The following is an 18,344-nucleotide window of genomic DNA, read 5'->3' as shown; positions in this document are numbered from 1 at the left end:
CTTGGTAATTGAGGGGTGTACAATGCATCCATTCCATACACAATTGTCCTTCTCAGTGTTTCAACTAATGCAGGAAATAAATTGAGTCTGTGTAAGTGACAACCCCGCTGACCTCTATGTGCACTTGTCAACCTTGATTCTTGTCACTAAGTCAGCTTGATTCTGTCTATTACATGGTAGAGACATACATGGAACTCCATGCAAAGGGAAATGTGTCACCTAAACATATTTGTTCAATAGTTATCTTGAGATTTCTATAAAGAGAATAAGATCTATGTGTTCTCCACCAAAAGGTTCCTTCCAACATAATTCAATCGGCACTAACAAAAACCCGTGTGTGCTTAATATGATTTAAATATGTAAAGTTTGTTTCACATCAATGTAAGTATTCTAAGGTTCCAGGGAAGAATCTGTAGTGTTCCATATGAGCGAAAGAATAACTCAATTCATACATTCATGAAGATGATGGTGGAGAGAAAAACTGAAAAGATATATGTCATGAACGATGCTGCAGCAATACATCTCTCACAGTTTTACAACATGCATCATTATAATTTGTAATTACTAATAGACAGTTTTTATGGTGGTTTAACCACCTAACCCTCGATCTTAACATCCAAGTGTTGAATTGGTCACATATTCAACATAAAAAATGCATAAATACTAATGACTCCTAACAACACTTTCTTGGTTGTTACCACTAAGAAATTCTCCTAAGGATTATGTAATAGACATCCTCCATAATTAACGATTTTGTTTTCACTATTTATACATGAATATAGATTTTATGATATTTCTTATAAGAGGTCATTTGACAATGTTAAGGGTAATGCATCACACATGCCCCACATCAAGATTCCAGCAATATTTCAAGCCTAGATACAAGAAAGGATTATAGACAACAACAAGAAAATACCAAAGTAAGACATGAAATGTGTTTACAAAAATTGAATGTTATATTTCATACCACTCTTGGTATAGTTGATCAACTGCACAGTAATCTCCCTTTGATCCCTAATAGCATCTCTTATTTGTTGGACAGTATCTCTGTCTGTTTCAGGCCCTTGAAGAAAGCTGACATAGAAACATCACAGAAAATTAAAATAAGATTTGTTGCTGGCTTTTTGTCATGATCATCCATAAAAACAACCACTTCAGAGGCATACACTTCAAATATAATGAATGATGATGCATGCTATATGGTAAGGCATGGCTTAAAAGCCATAGCAAAACGAAAAATATGTAATTAATTATGAAAGCATTGCACAATGCAAAATAGTTCAGTCTATTCTTTAATGAATATTTTTTCTCAAAATATGATAAGACATCGTCCATATTTCCAACTGTTTAATATGAACAAAGTAACTAATACAAATCATGAAAATATTGGCAAGTTGAATGATAAAAAGATGGTTTTGTTCTCCACAGACTAAAATTGTAATTTTCAGATTCAGAATATATTAGGGTATTTCAGAGAGAATTTTGAACTTAAAAGGTCTTTTCAATACATTTAATAGTAAAACTCATATGTTTAGATGCTCTTTAGAGAATGAAGAAAGCTCTATTCATTAAAATGGTTGAAAACACTAGTAGATAGTGATATAAGTTCTGTCACCTGTTACCCCTTGACATCTAGGGATAACTTGTTAGTTTTTGTAGCTTTGACAGGTGTTCTAGTCTCAGATTGTGTCTATGAGACTAGGGAACACATTTTCTCCAATACTCAGAAAATGTTACATGGGAAAAGACCTTCATTAAAATTAATTAAGAAGTTAATTAATTTTCCTAAGCTTAACTTAGGGAAATAGCTTAATTAATCATAATTAATTGGGGTAAATCAATTTTCCTCTAGAGACTTCCGGAATCCAAAAAAGTCATTTGATTTGGTCAAGATGATCTTAGCCATCGATTGAGATAAGATCATGGCCGTTGATTCGTCAACGAGAGATTATAAGAGGAAATCGATGGGTCATTTAAAGAACACACAAGATCAGCGAAAGATTGAGACACAAAATTGCATTGATAGCAAGGGCGTAGAGGCAGTGTAGGGGCATTAACAGAGAGAGATAAACAATGGTTGGAGATGAGATGTAATATCCCATATCAGGAATATACCCCAAAAACAAGCAAACTCCAACCAGAGATGGACTGGGAGGGCATTTACCAGATATGTCGCCTCTAAAAAGAGGACGAGATCCGAAGGCTACTTGGCCCTTTCCAAACTCTGTCTAAGAGTATAATAGAAACACACAAGTGGTATAATAGCCGAGAATGCTCACAGAGATACAAGTAACAATGATACTATATGTATCAAATAAGCCGTAAACAGATACACAAGAAATGAAGAGAGAATGCTAAGCCATTTTATTATACTGAATAATAAAATGAGTACAGGAGGTGATCAGGAAGATGGCACCTCTACTTGCACAAGGCAAGTGAAGAAATACACTCAGAATAGCAAAGGAATGGCCCCTCTCTGATCTGCGTCCAAGCTGCTGGGAAAACTGCTGCTGCTAGAAATCAAACGAGGATTTGGGACTGCTCCCCTCCTTAGAAAAATCTGAAACTCTGGAATCAGACTCTACTCAAGAAACCCAGAAAAACCCAGAAAGCTTTCCTGGAATGGCCGACCCCCGAAAATCACCCCCTTGGGGTTCTGCGCAGTTCCTCACTGCTCTGCGCTGCCACTGAATAGAACCCTCCGAAACTCAGCCCAGAACTCTGCCAAACTCCTCCAATATGCAAGAGCTGATCTCTTGCTCAATCCCTCGGCTCAAATCCTCCACAAACCCTCAATCCAGACTGCTCCCAAAAAGAACTGCGTCCCTCTCCCAGTGCTGCGCAGTCCTCCAGAACACTGATAAAACCACTGCTGAAATGCTGAAGATACTGCTACTGAAATGCCAACGAAAATACCTTGCCCGAGCAGGCACTCAAAGTCCCCTGGGGCTAAGGGTGAGATCTTCGAACGGAGACACTCAATGCACTAAACAGTGCTACAGACTAGCTAAACAGCCAGCGTGCTCTAAGCCAAAACGACTATCACAAATGCACATAACCGAATGATCAAAATGAGGGGGCTCCTCTCTCTTTTATAGCTTCTGCCTCTCTCAATCCCAATGCTCACCTTCTCCTGTGTGATTCCCCTTTTGCCACGTGTTCCTCCCCTCTTGCGCAGTCCCTCCATGTGTCTGCGTGGGCTCCATTTCTGCGTCCCCCTTTTGGCCCCCTTGGCTCTCCCTTTAAGTCACAACGTTGTGCTACTAGGAAGTGACTTTTATTCTAAAAGTGAGTTATGTCCCCCTTTCTCACTTTTTTATTTACAAAATAACTATAGAAGGCAAAATTTGGCAAAATCAAATATTCCAATTAGCTGGGGCTAATTAGGAATATTACAGTCTCCCCCGGCAAAATGTTGCTTGTCCTCAAGAAACTGAAGTGATGGATGCTGTAAGATCTTCTCATTCTCCCAAGTGGCATCCTCATCTGGCAAATTCTTCCACCTCACCAAGAATTCCCGGACCGTCCTACTCCGCAGCTGCCTCTCCCTGGTATCAATGATAGCCTCCGGCTGCAATACCAAATGCCCCTCATCATCCATAGGTGGTAGCTCATCTGTCACTGTTACCTGCTGCCCCAATGCCTTTTTCAGGCATGATACATGAAAAATGTTATGAATCTTGCTACCTTGGGGCAACTCCAACTCATATGCAACCTGTCCAATCCTGCGTATCACCCTGTATGGCCCATAAAAGTGGGGCTTGAGCTTTTCAGCCCCCTTCTGCTCCAGTGACGACTATCGGTATGGCTGTAATCGTAGGTAGACCATGTCCCCCACCTTGAACTGCCTCTCTTCCCGACCCCTGTCGGCATACAGCTTCTGCTGGTTCTATGCTGTAGCCATGTTATCCTTGAGAGCTCGAAGGATATCCTGACTCTCTTGGATCCAAATCTTGGCTCTAGGAACCCTGCTGTCACCAAACATCACGTCAACAAAAGATAAAGGATGATACCCACATAAGGCATAGAATGGTGACATACCAATGGATATGTGATGTGAAGTATTGTAGCAATACTCCCCCAGATGCAGCCACTTCAGCCATGCTCGCTGCTGCCCACTGACATAGTTACGCAAGTAGCCCTCCAGCCACTTGTTAACTATCTCTGTCTGCCCATCCGTCTGTGAGTGATAACTGGTACTCGGAATCAACTCTGTCCCCACCAACCGGAAAAGCTCCTGCCAAAATCCGCCCATGAAACGGCTATCCCTATCACTGACGATGGTCTTAGGAAGACCATGTAGCCTGAAGATCTCCCTGAAGAACATCTCGGCCACCTGTGCTGCTGTGTAGTGTGCGTATATGGAAAAGAAATGCGCGTACTTTGTTAGTCGGTCAAGGACGACAAAGATACAATCCTTGCCCTGTACTGTGGGCAATCCTGTGATGAAGTCCATCGAAATGCTCTCCCATTTCCCCTTCGGAATGGGTAGCGGTTGCAATAAACCCGCGGGATGGCTCATCTCTCCTTTGTTCCACTGGCAAACATCACACTCCCTGATATGCCGAAGTACGTCCTCCTTGAGGCCCTTCCAGGAGAACCTCTCTCTAATGGCCCTGTAGGTTTTGGTAAACCCTTGATGGCCTACCAATGGTGAATCATGTGATGCCTGAGTATCTTCTTCTTGAGCTGAGACCCCTCAGTCAAGAAGATCTGATCCATGTAATAGATGATCTCATCGATCACCCTGAACCTGTCATCTGCCACCTGCCCGTCTAGAATCTCACATGCAAACCTGTCCTTGGAGTACTCTACTAAGAGTCGAGCCCTCCAGTCTGTATCCAAGCTCATAAGAGACAACGTGGCTGGTCTACGTGAAAGGGCATCTACTACCACGTTGTTCTTACCCTTGACATACTCAATGTCAAAGTCATATGCTTGGATGTCAAAGTCATATGCTTGGATCTTACTGATCCACTTCTACTGCCTCTCCTGCAACTGCTTCTGCGCCAAAAGGAACTTGAGGCTATTATGATCAGTCCTCACCCTGAACCTGTTCCCCACCAAATACTGCCGTACTTAGCCAATGCATGCATGATGGCCAGCATCTCCTTATCGTATATAGAATACAACCTCTCGTGCGGAAGGAGCTTCCGGATCTCAAAGGCTATAGGGTGACCTACCTGCATCAAGACTGCACCGATCCCCTCTCCCGACGCATCACACTCCAAAACAAATGGCTGCGTAAAATCTGGCAATGCAAGCACTGAGCAGCAGCTCATAATCTCCTTGAGCCTGTCAAAGGCTCGTTGCGCTGTATCCGACCAACTGAATGCCCCCTTCCTCGTCAAATCTGTCAGGGGTGCAGCAAGTTGTGAGAAACCTTTGACGAACTTCCAGTAGTAAGTACAAATGCCAATGAATCCTCGAAGTTCTGTCACGTTTCTCGGCTCCGGCCAATCTCTAATGGCCTTAATCTTCTCCTCGTGGACCCTCACTCCATCCACTCCAATGATGTGTCCCAAGTATAACATCTCCGTCAACCCAAACTCACATTTGGAGAGCTTGGGATAGAATTGCTACTCCTCCAAGATGCGTAATACTGTCTCAATATGCTGGAGATGCTCCTCCCACGTCCTGCTGTAAATGAGTATATCATCAAAGAACACCAACACAAACTTCCTCAAGTGACTACGGAAGATGTGATTCATGCAAAACTGGAATGTAGCTAGGGCGTTGGTTAGCCCGAAGGGCATCACCAAAAACTCAAAGTGCCCATAGTGACATCCGAAGACGGTCTTGGGAATGTCTTGCTCCATCACGCGAATCTGATGGTACCCTGATCTCAAATCAATCTTTGAGAAGAACCGTGCTCCTCTCAACTCATCGATCCTGGGTATGGGGTACCTGTTCTTCAACGTCCTCTTGTTCAAGGCCCTGTAGTCAATGCACATCCTCAATGTACCATCCTTCTTCTTCACCAACACCACAGAAAAAGCAAAAGGACTCATGCTCGGTCGGATGTGCCCAAGAGCCAGCAACTCCTGAATGGCCCACTCTATCTTGTCCTGATAGGCCTTGGGATGCCTATAGGGGGTAGTAATCACTGCCTGTATGCCTTGCTCAAGCTCAATAGTGTGTTCAAACCCCCGATCCGGTGGTTGACCCGGCGAAATCTCCCCAAATACATACCGGTCAAGGATGGACTGTATCTCCAGGTGCGCTGTCTGCCCTGTAGTCCCTGCCTCTGATGCACGCAACTCTACTGCCCACTCTATGTCTCCCTTCCGGAAGACTGCCTCCATCCGATGAGCCGAAACAGTCTGAGGCGGATACGTATGCTGTCCCCGTGTCTTCTCATGCCTTACTGTCCTCTCATCATCCCACTCCATCTCTAGGGTCTTCCAATCCGTCGTGACCTTCCCTAGAGTGATGATCCATTGAACATCCAGTATCATGTTGGTGTCCAGAATATCGACCACGAAAAAGTGGTCAGTCAATGTGTAGGTGCCTATTGTCACAGAAAGCTCTGGAACATATCGAGCACATGTCATGGTCTGATCTCCTAGGACCAAGACTGAAAACCCATCGAAGCTCTCTCTCTGTATGCCTCTCCGCTCAACCATCTGTGCATCGATGAAGTTGTGGGTCACCCCACTGTCAACCAAAACTGACACTCGCTGGCCACGTACCGTCCCTCATACGCATAGCGTCATATACTTGGGAATTCCTTGCAATGCGGCAAGGGCCCCTCCGGAGGGTGCAAAAGATGCACCACCTGCTGCTGGCGGTGGAGGTGGCAAAGGTCCCTGTCCATCATGGCTATCTCCTGCCTCCACACCATCCTCATCATCCTCTTCTCCACTGCTTTCGGAGAAAACCTCAATGAAAGGTGCCTTGCCAGCAGCACATCTATGTCCTGGTGCCCATGGCTCCTGACATGTGAAGCACAACCGCTTCTTCTTCAGCGCCCTCTTGACATCATCGTTAATCTGCACTCGTCCTGGATTCCCCTTTGGAGGTGGAATCCCCACATACTTCCCCTAAGACTGGAAAGTCTGTCTCTAAGGGTAAGGTGTCCGAGTCCTGGGTAAGACATCCTGTAGGTACCGGGTCCTGTTGATAGCATCCTAAAGGGTGGTCAGTCTAGCAGATCTGACTAGACCCCGAAGTGGCTCTGCTAACCCCTCAACATAGATATAGATCCTCCGTGTCGTGGATAGATCTGCCACCATCACTGAGACGCTAGAGAAATCTGCAATGTAGGTCTCTGGGCTCCCTGTCTGTTTGAGCCTTGTCAGCTCAACAAAATGCTACTTTGGATCCCTCCGATCAAATCACTCCATCAATCTCCTGGTGAACTCAACATATTCGTCACTATGGAGTGTCCTAGTGTAACCATCCCATGAAACCACCAATCCTGGGCCTCACCATCCAAATGCAATGTCGCCACCTTAATGGCCTCTGTCTCCGACATCTTGCTAAGCTGGAAATAAATGTCCAACTTCTCCACCCAAGACCTTGCCGAACTGTTTGATGAGCCATCAAACGTAGGCAAGTGGAATCTACTCACTGCACAGTGGGTGTCACAATCATGATAATGTCGGTACCCTCTGTGATGGTCGCGGGGTCTACTATCCTACTGGAGCTGAACAAAATCACGAAATGAGAGGGCTTCCCTGAACTCCTGCCCATAGGCCTGGTACTCTGCAAAATAATCAGCCATGGTCTAGGCTCTGCCTCCTGCTGGGCTACGGCCCCCCTGTCTACTCCTAAGAAAGTGGACATGGTAGAGCATGTAGGGGCATGTGAGGCCACCTGCTGCGCAGTATCACGCTACTCTGGCAAATGGTGGGATGCACCCGATCCCTCACCAACCTGGAAAACCCATGGGCTCTCACACTGTCTAGCCTCTACTGCCATGAATCTCTGCCCCATCACCTCAATCTGCCTCGACAGATCCTGCACTGATTTGAGGAGCATATCAACAAATCTCTTGCCGTCATCATCTGCCATTGGAGCCTCCTGCTCTGCGTCCACCACCGGCTCCTTCTGTTCTGCGTCCACCACAGGCTCCTCCTGTTTTGCGTCCACCACCGGAACACAGTCTCCCTCTCCGTAAGTATTCTCCAACCTACGCCCAGCGTCTCTGTATCTCCGACCTCTGTAACAGATATAGAGTTTCTACCCCGGTGTCATAGATTGTTAGCTCCACGGGCTGAGCCAGATCTATGCTCTGATACCACTGTAATATCCCATATCAAGAATATACCCCAAACACAAGCAAACTCCAACCAGAGATGGACTGGGAGGGCATTTACCAGATATGTCGCCTCTAAAAAGAGGACGAGATCCGGAGGCTACCTAGTCCTTTCCAAACTCTGTCTAAGAGTATAATAGAAACACACAAGTGGTATAATCGCCGAGAATGCTCACAGAGATACAAGTAACAATGATACTATATATATCAAATAAACCATAAATAGATACACAAGAAATGCAGAGAGAATGCTAAGCCATTTTATTATACTAAGTAATAAAATGAGTACAGGAGGTGATCAGGAAGATGGCACCTCTACTTGCACAAGGCAAGTGAAGAAATACACTCAGAATAGCAAAGGAATGGCCCCTCTCTGATCTGCGTCCAAGCTGCTGGGAAAACTGCTGCGCTGCTGCTACTACTAGAAATAAAATGAGGATTTGGGACTGCTCCCCTCCTCAGAAAAAGCTGAAACTCTGGAATCGGACTCTACTCAAGAAACCCAGAAAAACCCAGAAAGCTTTCCTGGAATGGCCGACCCCCGAAAATCACCCCCTTGGGGTTCTGCACAGTTCCTCACTACTCTGTGCTGCCATTGAATAGAACCCTCCGAAACACAGCCCATATCTCTGCCAAACTCCTCCAATATGCAAGAGTTGATCTCTTGCTCAATCCCTCGGCTCAAATCCTCCACAAACCCTCAATCCAGACTGCTCCGAAAAAGAACTGCGTCCCTTTCCCAGTGCTGCATAGTCCTCCAGAACACTGATAAAACCACTACTGAAATGCTGAAGATACTACTGCTGAAATGCCAACGAAAATACCTTACCCAAGCAGGCACTCGAAGTCCCCCAGGGCTAAGGGTGAGATCTTCGAACGGAGACACTCAATGCACTAAACAGTGCTGCAGACTAGCTAAACAACCAGCGTGCTCTAAGCCCAAAAAATATCACAAATGCACATAACCGAATGATCAAAATGAGGGGGATCCTCTCTCTTTATAGCTTCTGCCTCTCTCAATCCCAATGCTCACCTTCTCTTGCGTGATTCCCCTTTTTCCACGTGTTCCTCCCCTCCTGCACAGTCCCTCCATGTGTCTGCGTGGACTCCATTTCTGCATCCCCCTTTTGGCCCCCTTGGCTCTCCCTTTAAATCACAACGTTGTGCTACTAGGAAGTGACTTTTATTCTAGAAGTGAGTTATGTCCTCCTTTCTCACTTTTTTATTTACAAAATAACTATAGAAGGCAAAATTTGGCAAAATCAAATATTCCAATTAGCTGGGGCTAATTAGGAATATTACACGAGATTACCAAAGAGATTCTTCACGGCGATTTCCAAGGAGAATTGGAGATCAAATTTTCTACAGAGAGGCTGAATTTCCAGTGGTGCAAATTACTCCAGGCAAGGGTTCGAGTTTACCCTAATTGCAATGTGATATTCTCAGAGAGGTCGAAGTGCCAGAGCAAGGAGAATTTGCAGGAGAGATCGATTTGCCAGCTAAAGTCAGATTCTCCAGTGGACATCGTGCTAATTTCTCAGCTAGTGCGAGTTTCCATGAGGGCCGAGTTGATCTGCCAGGCCGCACGTGTGAGCCAGTTCGAATAGGAAGAGGGAGGCCGAATTTGATATGAATGGTCAAGTTGCTTCTACAAGGTCAAATTGATTTGCAGAAGTGATCATAATATTTTTCCAGAAGTTTTCTAATTTGAGGCAAACGATTTTGTAATTTTCTCCATCACATATTTGCTGAAGAATAATAAAACAACTCATCTGCAGAATTGGTTTTCCTTTTCCAGGGACATTTGTCCAAATAAATTGGTGTCCATAATTTGTGTGTGTGTGTATAATTTTCTCATTTCCTGTGGTTATTTATTTTTCAATGAAGTTGCAATCATGTTTTATTCAGTATTTGCCGCAAGAATATTGCAAAAGACAAATAATCTAACTTGATAGGAGAATAATAACCAGTAATTGCAACAACATTTAAAATTTCACATGGTATCAGAGAAGATTTGAGGGTAGAAGAAAGATCTGCGTAGGCACAGGGAGTGAAAAGACAAGGGATTATAACCCAGTGTGATTTCTTCAGTTATTTCTCCAGTTTATTTGAGTTTCGCAAATTTCCAAAGATGGCTACAATAGGTTTGAGAGATCAAGACAGGTTCGGTGAAGCCTCCAACTTTGGCATGTGGAAAGCCAAAATGTCATTATTATTTAATGAGTGTGGACTGAAGGAGTATGTCGAGAATGTTATTGTTGTAACAATAGACCCGCAGTAGCTGACCACCTACAAAATGGAGAATGCCAAAGCAAAGAGGATAATCCTTCATGGAGTCAAGGACCATATTGTTTCGCATATCACAGAGATGGACACAACGAAGCAAATGTGGGACGCCATAGTAAAATTGTACCAAAATCCTACATAGAACAGGATGTTGATTCTCAAAGAGAAGTTGAGGACCATCAACTAGCGAAAAAGAGAAGACGTGACTTCCTAACTTACCAGAGTTCGACTTGCCAAAAATGAGTTAGCTGCAATAGGAGACAAGTTGTTGGGTGTGGAGCCTAATTATCTTCCTGATTATTCAGAGGTTTTTTGTTTCAGCCGCTTTCGATCTCTTTTTCTAGTGGGACAACAATGTCACCATATAATCGGAATCACTAGCAGGGGTTCGGGGGCAGTGCCCCCGAAGCTAAAAATAAATGAAAAATTGCCTTGTAAATATTGTAATTTCGTAGTCAATCTGGGCCATTCATTAGGCATATGGTATGATGATAGAAGTTTTGTTAATTTAGGGTTTTTTTCCCTAGAAGGCAACCATTGGTTTATTTGAGGGAATTGTATTGCGGTGTGTATTATTATTCTAAGCGAGAAAGAGAAAGGAAATTATGTGAGAGCAAAGAGGAAATTACAACAGATCTGTTGTAGGTTGTATCTCTTCATTTTGTTAGATAATATAAAAGGAAGAATTAGTTGTTTCTCCGTGGACGTAGCCCAAATTGGGTGAACCATGTATATTTGTGTCTCTCTCATTTTAAGCATTTTTGCATTTGTGTTTCCACAATATTTTATGTGTTCCATTGCTCTGTTAATTAATTTCTAACACAAACCTAGTGATGACAAGCTAGAGCGTATAACACTCAATGGGTTTTCCAAGATGAAGTATGTTCGTCCAAGTGATTTTTGGGCGAGATACACTTCGAGGATGGGATCACCTATGGAGCGACTTAACTCAGGAGGAGTTTAGGCTTAGCTTAGTGAATGGCACTAGTAGCAACAACAAGGCACCGAAGGTGAAGAAGGAGCAGGAAAATGTTGCCCTAGTAGGAAAGGGAAAGGCGAAGAAGGGGTCTAGTAAGGGATCTAACTCAAAAGGAGAGAAGAAGAAGAAGGACCTATCAAAGGTCAAGTGCTATGGTTGTCACAAGTTTGGCCACTATGTCAGTGATTGTCCTCACAGGAAGAAGAAGGGAAGAAGCAAGTTGCAGCTTCAGCAGATGCAGATGAGCTCTCCAACAAGATGGAACAGGAATTCACATTGATTGCTTGCCTGTCTAGCTCGACTTCATAGGGTGTCTGGTATATAGACAGTGGATTATCATTTCATATGACAAGGTTTAGATAGTAATTCTCTAGTTATAAGGAGGAGGATATCAGGTTCCAAATTCAGATGGGGAACAAGTGCAAGTGCAACCCAGTTGCAAGAGGGACTGTTCTATTTCAGAGGGAGAATGGCAAGTAGATTCCTATTCATGATGTGTTGCATGTGCCAGGCTTCAAGATGAATTTGATCTCTGTATACATCCTTCAAGATAAAGGATACGATTTTATCTTTAAAGGAGACATTTGCTCCAGTGGCCAGGTACACATCTATCTGAGCCATGATCTCATTAGCAACACAGATGGGATGGCAAATCCATCAAATGGATGTCAATATGGCTTTTATGAATGGTGAACTGGAGGAGGACGAGTATATTGAACAACTAGGGGGTTTTGTGGTACACAACAAAGAGACCCATGTGTGTAGATTGAAGAGAGATTTGTACGGGATCAAGCAACTGACCAAACAACATTTTCCATAGCTTAGAGCCATGCACTACAAGTTGTTCAACAATTTCAATAAATTGTTTAGCAAGCTTGTCCTTACCTGCACTATCAATAGATTGGTATAACAAGAATTTTGATGATGACGAGAATCCTATTCCTCTAGCGAACTATTGCAAAAACCTCTGCGTCCAGCTAGAGATCTACTCAACGAAAGTACTGAGATGCTCCCTCTGCCTCTGGAATCACTCGATCTGGAGAGATCAAATTTTTCTACCCCTCGCTCATAAAAATTGAACCCCCACAAGTAACTCGGCCTCCTAGTAGAATGACTGTGCTGCCCTTAGGAATTTTGCCGTGTTTCCCACATTGAACAGTGAAATTCCTTCTCTGTTCGCCTTTGATCTCTCCAGTTGATCAACTGCGCTCTGATACCATGTGAAAATTCCAAACTGAAATCCTATTGAAGCAACTGGAAATTATTCTCCTAATTGTTGATTCTATTTAAGAATTTATTTGCAGTTTTCTACGGAAAAAACTAAATAAATCTCACTACAATCTACACAAATAAAACTGCGGAAGAATAAAATGTTGGAAGAAATGCTAGCACACACACACACAAAATTAACACAATTATTTTTGGACAAAATTCCCCAGAAAAACCCAACATGGGAAAACCGGTGTAACAGATGAGGGTTTTATTATTTTGCAACAGTGAAAAATCTGAGTACAATCTAGATCCCTGAAACTGGCAATCCACAACAAGAAAATATGGGCAAAGTACTTAAGGGAATTTCCCTTCTCCCACAGGCAATCTCTGGCACGACCTTCCTTCAGAAAACTAGCCGTCCAAACCCCAGCGTGAGCCTCTTCTGCGCTGCCTCTATGTTGTCTGTCACACGTGTGGATCGAAACTGCATCTGGTGAAGTCGTTTTTCCTCCAGCTGCTGAGGAAATTATCTCTCCAAACTTCTGGAACCTCTGCCCGACCTCTGGAACTAAGAATGATTTTTCTCACCAGCAAATTGATCTGCCTTGCTGAAGCTACTATGCAAAGCCTTTGCACTACCTCTCTGGGATAACTCGGCCCTCTTATTGTTGTCTCTCCGGATCTGGAAATCTTTCCTTCAGACTCACTGTCCCTGCCCCACTCACACTGCTTCAATATCTAGCTCTCTCTCCGACAACTGACTATTGCTACTCTAGAAATCAATCTGCTCAAAAATCGAACATCTTAAGTGTACTCTCCATCTCCACATCGACCTCCTCTTATAATCCTTTGTTGGAGCACCAATGGCCAAGATTAAAATTTAACCGATGGCTAGAATCATCTCTGAATCAATCCATGTTAGTTTCTAACTTTCTAGATGATTCTCACCTTGATTTAATTAATACTAATTAATTAACCATATTCCCTAAGTTTAGACTTAGGAAATATTTCAAAACTGGTTAATAATCTAATTAAGTCATTTCTAGACGGAATTTCCATAAACAATTTATGGGTTTTGGAGATCTCATGTATTCTAGCCTCTCCATAAAATTTCAAGGCTAGAACACATTTGACGCTACAAAAACTAACACTTTACGCTCTGCCAAAAGGACAACTAAAAACACACAAGGATTATTTGCATGATTTTCTAGCTTGTTAAATGAAGGACCTTCAGTAGAATTTGAATAACTAACCAAAGAACATGCTTCAAAGACTTGCTTCAATGTTTCCAGGTTTGGGATAAACAACAATACATGTCTCATTTAATAAATCCTGAAGGTAAACCCCTACTTTTAGAACTTATTGGACAAGATTTCCCTTAGTATAAATGTGCCCTTTTAATTGTATCACCGAGTGTTCCAATTTTAAATTTTCCTGAGATATTTTTACAAATGCAAAGTAATTAGGATGCATATTACAATGCAATTCATCATCAGATGTTGCCTTCATGTCTAATAGTTTTGGGCAAGGTCGCCTTATTCCCTGGACCTATATTTGAGATACGTCTGTTAAGGTTACTTCAAAAGCCAACTTCGAGCCAACTGAAATTAGGAGAATGTTTCCTATGCCACCCTTACCTTGATCAAAAAATGTGATTGTCGAAAGTGTCATGGGATGCCTCTATGTTTCACATGATTTGGGTTGTTCAACAAATAAATGAAAGACGACAACAAGACCTCCTATATCTTGATCTTGGGGAGCAATCCTCATGTGAAAATTCCAAAACTGAAATCCTATTGCAGCAACTGGAAATTATTCTCCTAATTGTTTATTTTATTTAACAACTTATTTTGTTGTTTGCTACAGCAAATACTAAATAAATCACACTGCAATCTACACAAATAAAACTGTGGAAGAATATACATTGGAAGAAATGCTAGCACACACATAAAAATAACACAATTATTTTTGGGCAAATGTCCCCAAAAAACTCAACTTGGGAAAATCAGTGCAGCAGATGAGCGTTTTATTATTATGCAGCTGTGAAGTAATCCGAGTACAATCTGGATGCCAAATACTGGCAATCCTGTAGAGAAAATACTGGCAAAACTCTAGTGATGAATTTTCCTCACCCCACAAGCAAATCCGGACTCTGACTGCAGCTCCAAGTGAGCCATCCACACTGCCTCTGTGCTGGCTCTGCATCACCCTAGCGCAGTCCCTTCTGCGCTCAGTTTGAATCAGCCTCTCCTCAAGTCGTCTAGTCTGCTGTTGTCTGGGAAAATGTTTCTCCTGGCCCCTAGAACCTTTGTCAAGCTTTCAACAATGAAACTCGACTTTCCCCAGCAGAATCGAAATTTCCTTTAGAGGCTATTGCGCTGCCTCAGCGTCAACTTTTCTGTGGCTCTTCTACCTCTCTGCAAATGCACTCATTGGATCTGAAAATCTTCCTCTAACTTCACTATCTCTGCCCCTGTCACACTATTTCAATCTCTAGCTCTCTCTCCAGCCACTGACTGCTACTACTCTGGAAATCGATCTGCTCAGAAATCAAACCTCTCAAGTATGTTCTCCATCACCACATCGACCTAGTCTTATAATCCTCTATTGGAGCTCCAACGACCAAGATTAAAACTTAATCAATGGCTAGGATCATCTTTGGATCAATCTGTGGAGTTTCTAGATGATTCTTGCCTTGACTTAATTAATATTGATTAATTAATCATATTCCCTAAGTTTAGACTTCAAAAATATTTAAAAATTGGCTAATAATCTAATTAAGTCATTTCTAGGTGGAATTTCCAGAAACGATTTCTGGGTTTTGGATATCTCATGTATTCTAGCCTCTCCACAAAATTTCAAAGCTAGAACACATTCAATGCTACAAAAACTAACACTCCCTCTTAGCGACGAATTTGTTCTAGTGCTACTACACACTGTATCTCTGCATCATCTATTGTCACATTGTTGATGTCTGGCCATCTGCCCACCAACCATTGCGCAACTCTGATATACATTGCATCTCTGTTGTTGCTGACGCTGGCATACTGCAGCCAACACTGCTTCTACATTGCAACTCCCTCTCATTTGTTGTTGTTGCAACTACAATATCTGCAACTGAAGAGCATCCAAAATACTGAATCATCTGTGATCAGTATGATGCATCTATCACCCGAGTCTCTGACTGCTACGAGTATCTACACTGTCACTGAAGAATCTATGTTGCTGCTGACTCTGCACTATGCCATCTGCACTGTTGCCAACTGTGCACTGCGCTCCCCAGCATCTGACTGCTACTAGTCTGCAACTATCACTCTGGTACTGACTGCAGCAACTTCCACTGATCCATCCTGCTACTAAATATTGTGGGCCTCCCGTAGCAAGGTATTGATCCAAGAGGTGGACTCCTCAAGGATCCTTCCCATATGTAGCGCTCTAGGGCTACAACTCCAAATCACAGCAACTCACTCCTGGAGGTATGTAGGCGATCATAGCGAAGTCTTCCTCCAATATGGAGGACAACCTATCGATCTCTGTTGATGCTCCCTGCTGGACCTGCTTCTCCTCCTTGTCCTTCTTTTTGAGAGGACACTGGGTACTATAGCGACCAAGTTCACCACATTTGAAGCACTTGACCATCGACAGGTCCTTCTTCTTCTTCCTCTACTTCCCCTATCCCTGACTGGGACCCTTCGATGCAAGGGCCACATTCTCCTCTTCCTTCACCTGCTTCTGTCCGCTGTTGTTGTCATTGATGGAGCTCTTTAGAAGAGCTCGCATCGATTCCTCCTGCTTCAAGTTAGCCCACATCCTATCCCAATCTGGTAGCTTTTCTTTGCCCAATATACTTTGGACAAAAACGTGCAACTCCTCAAAGACACTGTTGAGTGTTGATTTGGGGTAGCATCGGATGTGATCTAAGCCTCAAATTTTGTAAGGAGGCTTGGGCACGGGTATTGCAAAGAACCTAGAAAGCGTTTTGGGAAATTCCACCCAGAAGTGATTTTATTAAAATAATTAATATTTTTAATGGGGTTCTGAAGTTTAAACTTAGGAAAATGAAAATATTAATAGGTATTAATCTAATCAGGGGTGAAACTTCTAGAAAAAGCCATGGATCAAGCCAAAACGATATGAGCCTTTGATTATGTTTTAATCTAAGCTGTTGGTTGCTCAACGGGAAGATATAAGAAGGGACTTGAGGATCATTTGGAAAATGCACCACGCAGATACGCAATTGCCCAAGAGAAATCGATTTTCTCACTAGTCAAAGTTCGGCAAGAGAAAATCAATTCGGAGGGAGAGTTGCAGGTGGAGGAGAGACAGAGAGGGTTCAACATTAGTCAAGCAGACAGGGACGAAAACACAGAGCAGTAGAAGGAACAACGTTGGGCAGATTGACGCTGGGAGTGGTAGCGCTAGCCTGGGTGATGCAAGCATTGCGCAGGCCAGTCCAGAGGCCAGAGAAATTGACACTGAACAAGCCGGAGATACGCGGAGGGTCAAGGAACCTCTCTCTCGGGTAAGACACTTGTTTAGGAACGTCTGTAAATATTTCTTAGTTCTATACTGTTGGGTGAAAGTTTATACATGTTGATTTTTGTTGAAGAATAATAAAACCCTCATCTGCTGCACCGGTTTTCCTGTATTGAGTTTTTCCGGGGACAATTGTCCAAAAATAACTATGTCATTGTGTTTGTATATGTGCCGGCATTTTATTCAATTTTTGCAATGTTTTAATTGTTAAGGCTACAGTAGAATATGTTTCGATATTTACCGTAAGAGTACAGTAGATAACTTATCTCTGAAGTAATAAGTAGAAGAAATCCTATTAATCACTGCAGTAGGATTTCCTTTTTAGAAATTTTCACATGGTATCAAAGGTACAGGGAAGCAGAAGAGAAAAGATGGAAGATCCAACACTAAGAAAAGAAGGGAATTTGGAATCCCTACAAGGGCAGAAATTCAAATCTCCCAAAGGATTGAGCAATTCAAACCAAAGAGATTGGATTTCGTGGGAAAACTCTCTCCGAGTGAGCTGACAGAGAGGTAAGTCTTTTCCAGTCAAAATTCATCAATGGTAGAAGGAACAGTGCAGTAGCAGACTCAACAAGGAAGATTAATTCAAGTGGGACACAGTTTTTCCTACAGCAGTTGCTAGGATAGGTTAGCGTCAAAAATTGGCACAATATGGATACTCAAAATATCCAAGATTTGTCTACCAGATTAGATGAAGAATTCACATGCTTAGCTAATTCAGCATCAGCAGATGTTTGGTACATTGATAGCGGGGCTTCAGCTCATATGACTGGAGTACGAGAACATTTCTCGAGCTATCAAGAAGAACAGATGGACTTCCAAATAACTATGGGAAACAGAATGAAGTGTACTCCCGTAGGGAGAGGCACCATAGCTTTTCAGACGGAAGCAGGGACCGACATCCGAGCCACCAATGTTCTGCATGTGCCAGGATTAGGGATGAATCTAATTTTAGTGTTCCAGTTATAGAACAAGGATATGATGTATACTTCATCGGAAAGAAAGTATACATTAAGCATCCAAGCTGGAAGAGGAAAAAGCAAATTGGGGTTCGAAGCAACAAGTTGT

The 18,344-nt window shown here is 42.9% G+C and overlaps 1 protein-coding gene across 5 annotated transcripts in view; it reads right to left on the bottom strand.

Moving 5' to 3' along the window:
• LOC149155677 (phototropin-2-like) overlaps nt 1–18,344 on the bottom strand; it is a 536,047-nt gene that overhangs the window by 372,690 nt on the left and 145,013 nt on the right. For all 5 annotated transcript variants that reach the window (XM_089445887.1, XM_089445890.1, XM_089445885.1 and 2 more), the window contains exon 8: nt 968–1,074. In XM_089445887.1, the coding sequence (XP_089302013.1) occupies nt 968–1,074 (107 nt within the window). The remainder of the gene's footprint in view (nt 1–967; nt 1,075–18,344) is intronic.

The sequence above is a fragment of the Pinus tabuliformis genome, chromosome 9 (genome assembly GCF_031772625.1).
Source record: "Pinus tabuliformis cultivar Carrire ecotype Pingquan chromosome 9, CPIR1, whole genome shotgun sequence".
Classification (NCBI taxonomy): domain Eukaryota; kingdom Viridiplantae; phylum Streptophyta; class Pinopsida; order Pinales; family Pinaceae; genus Pinus; species Pinus tabuliformis.
Note: the sequence above shows the minus strand (reverse complement) of the source record. Positions and strands in the feature narration are given on the sequence as shown.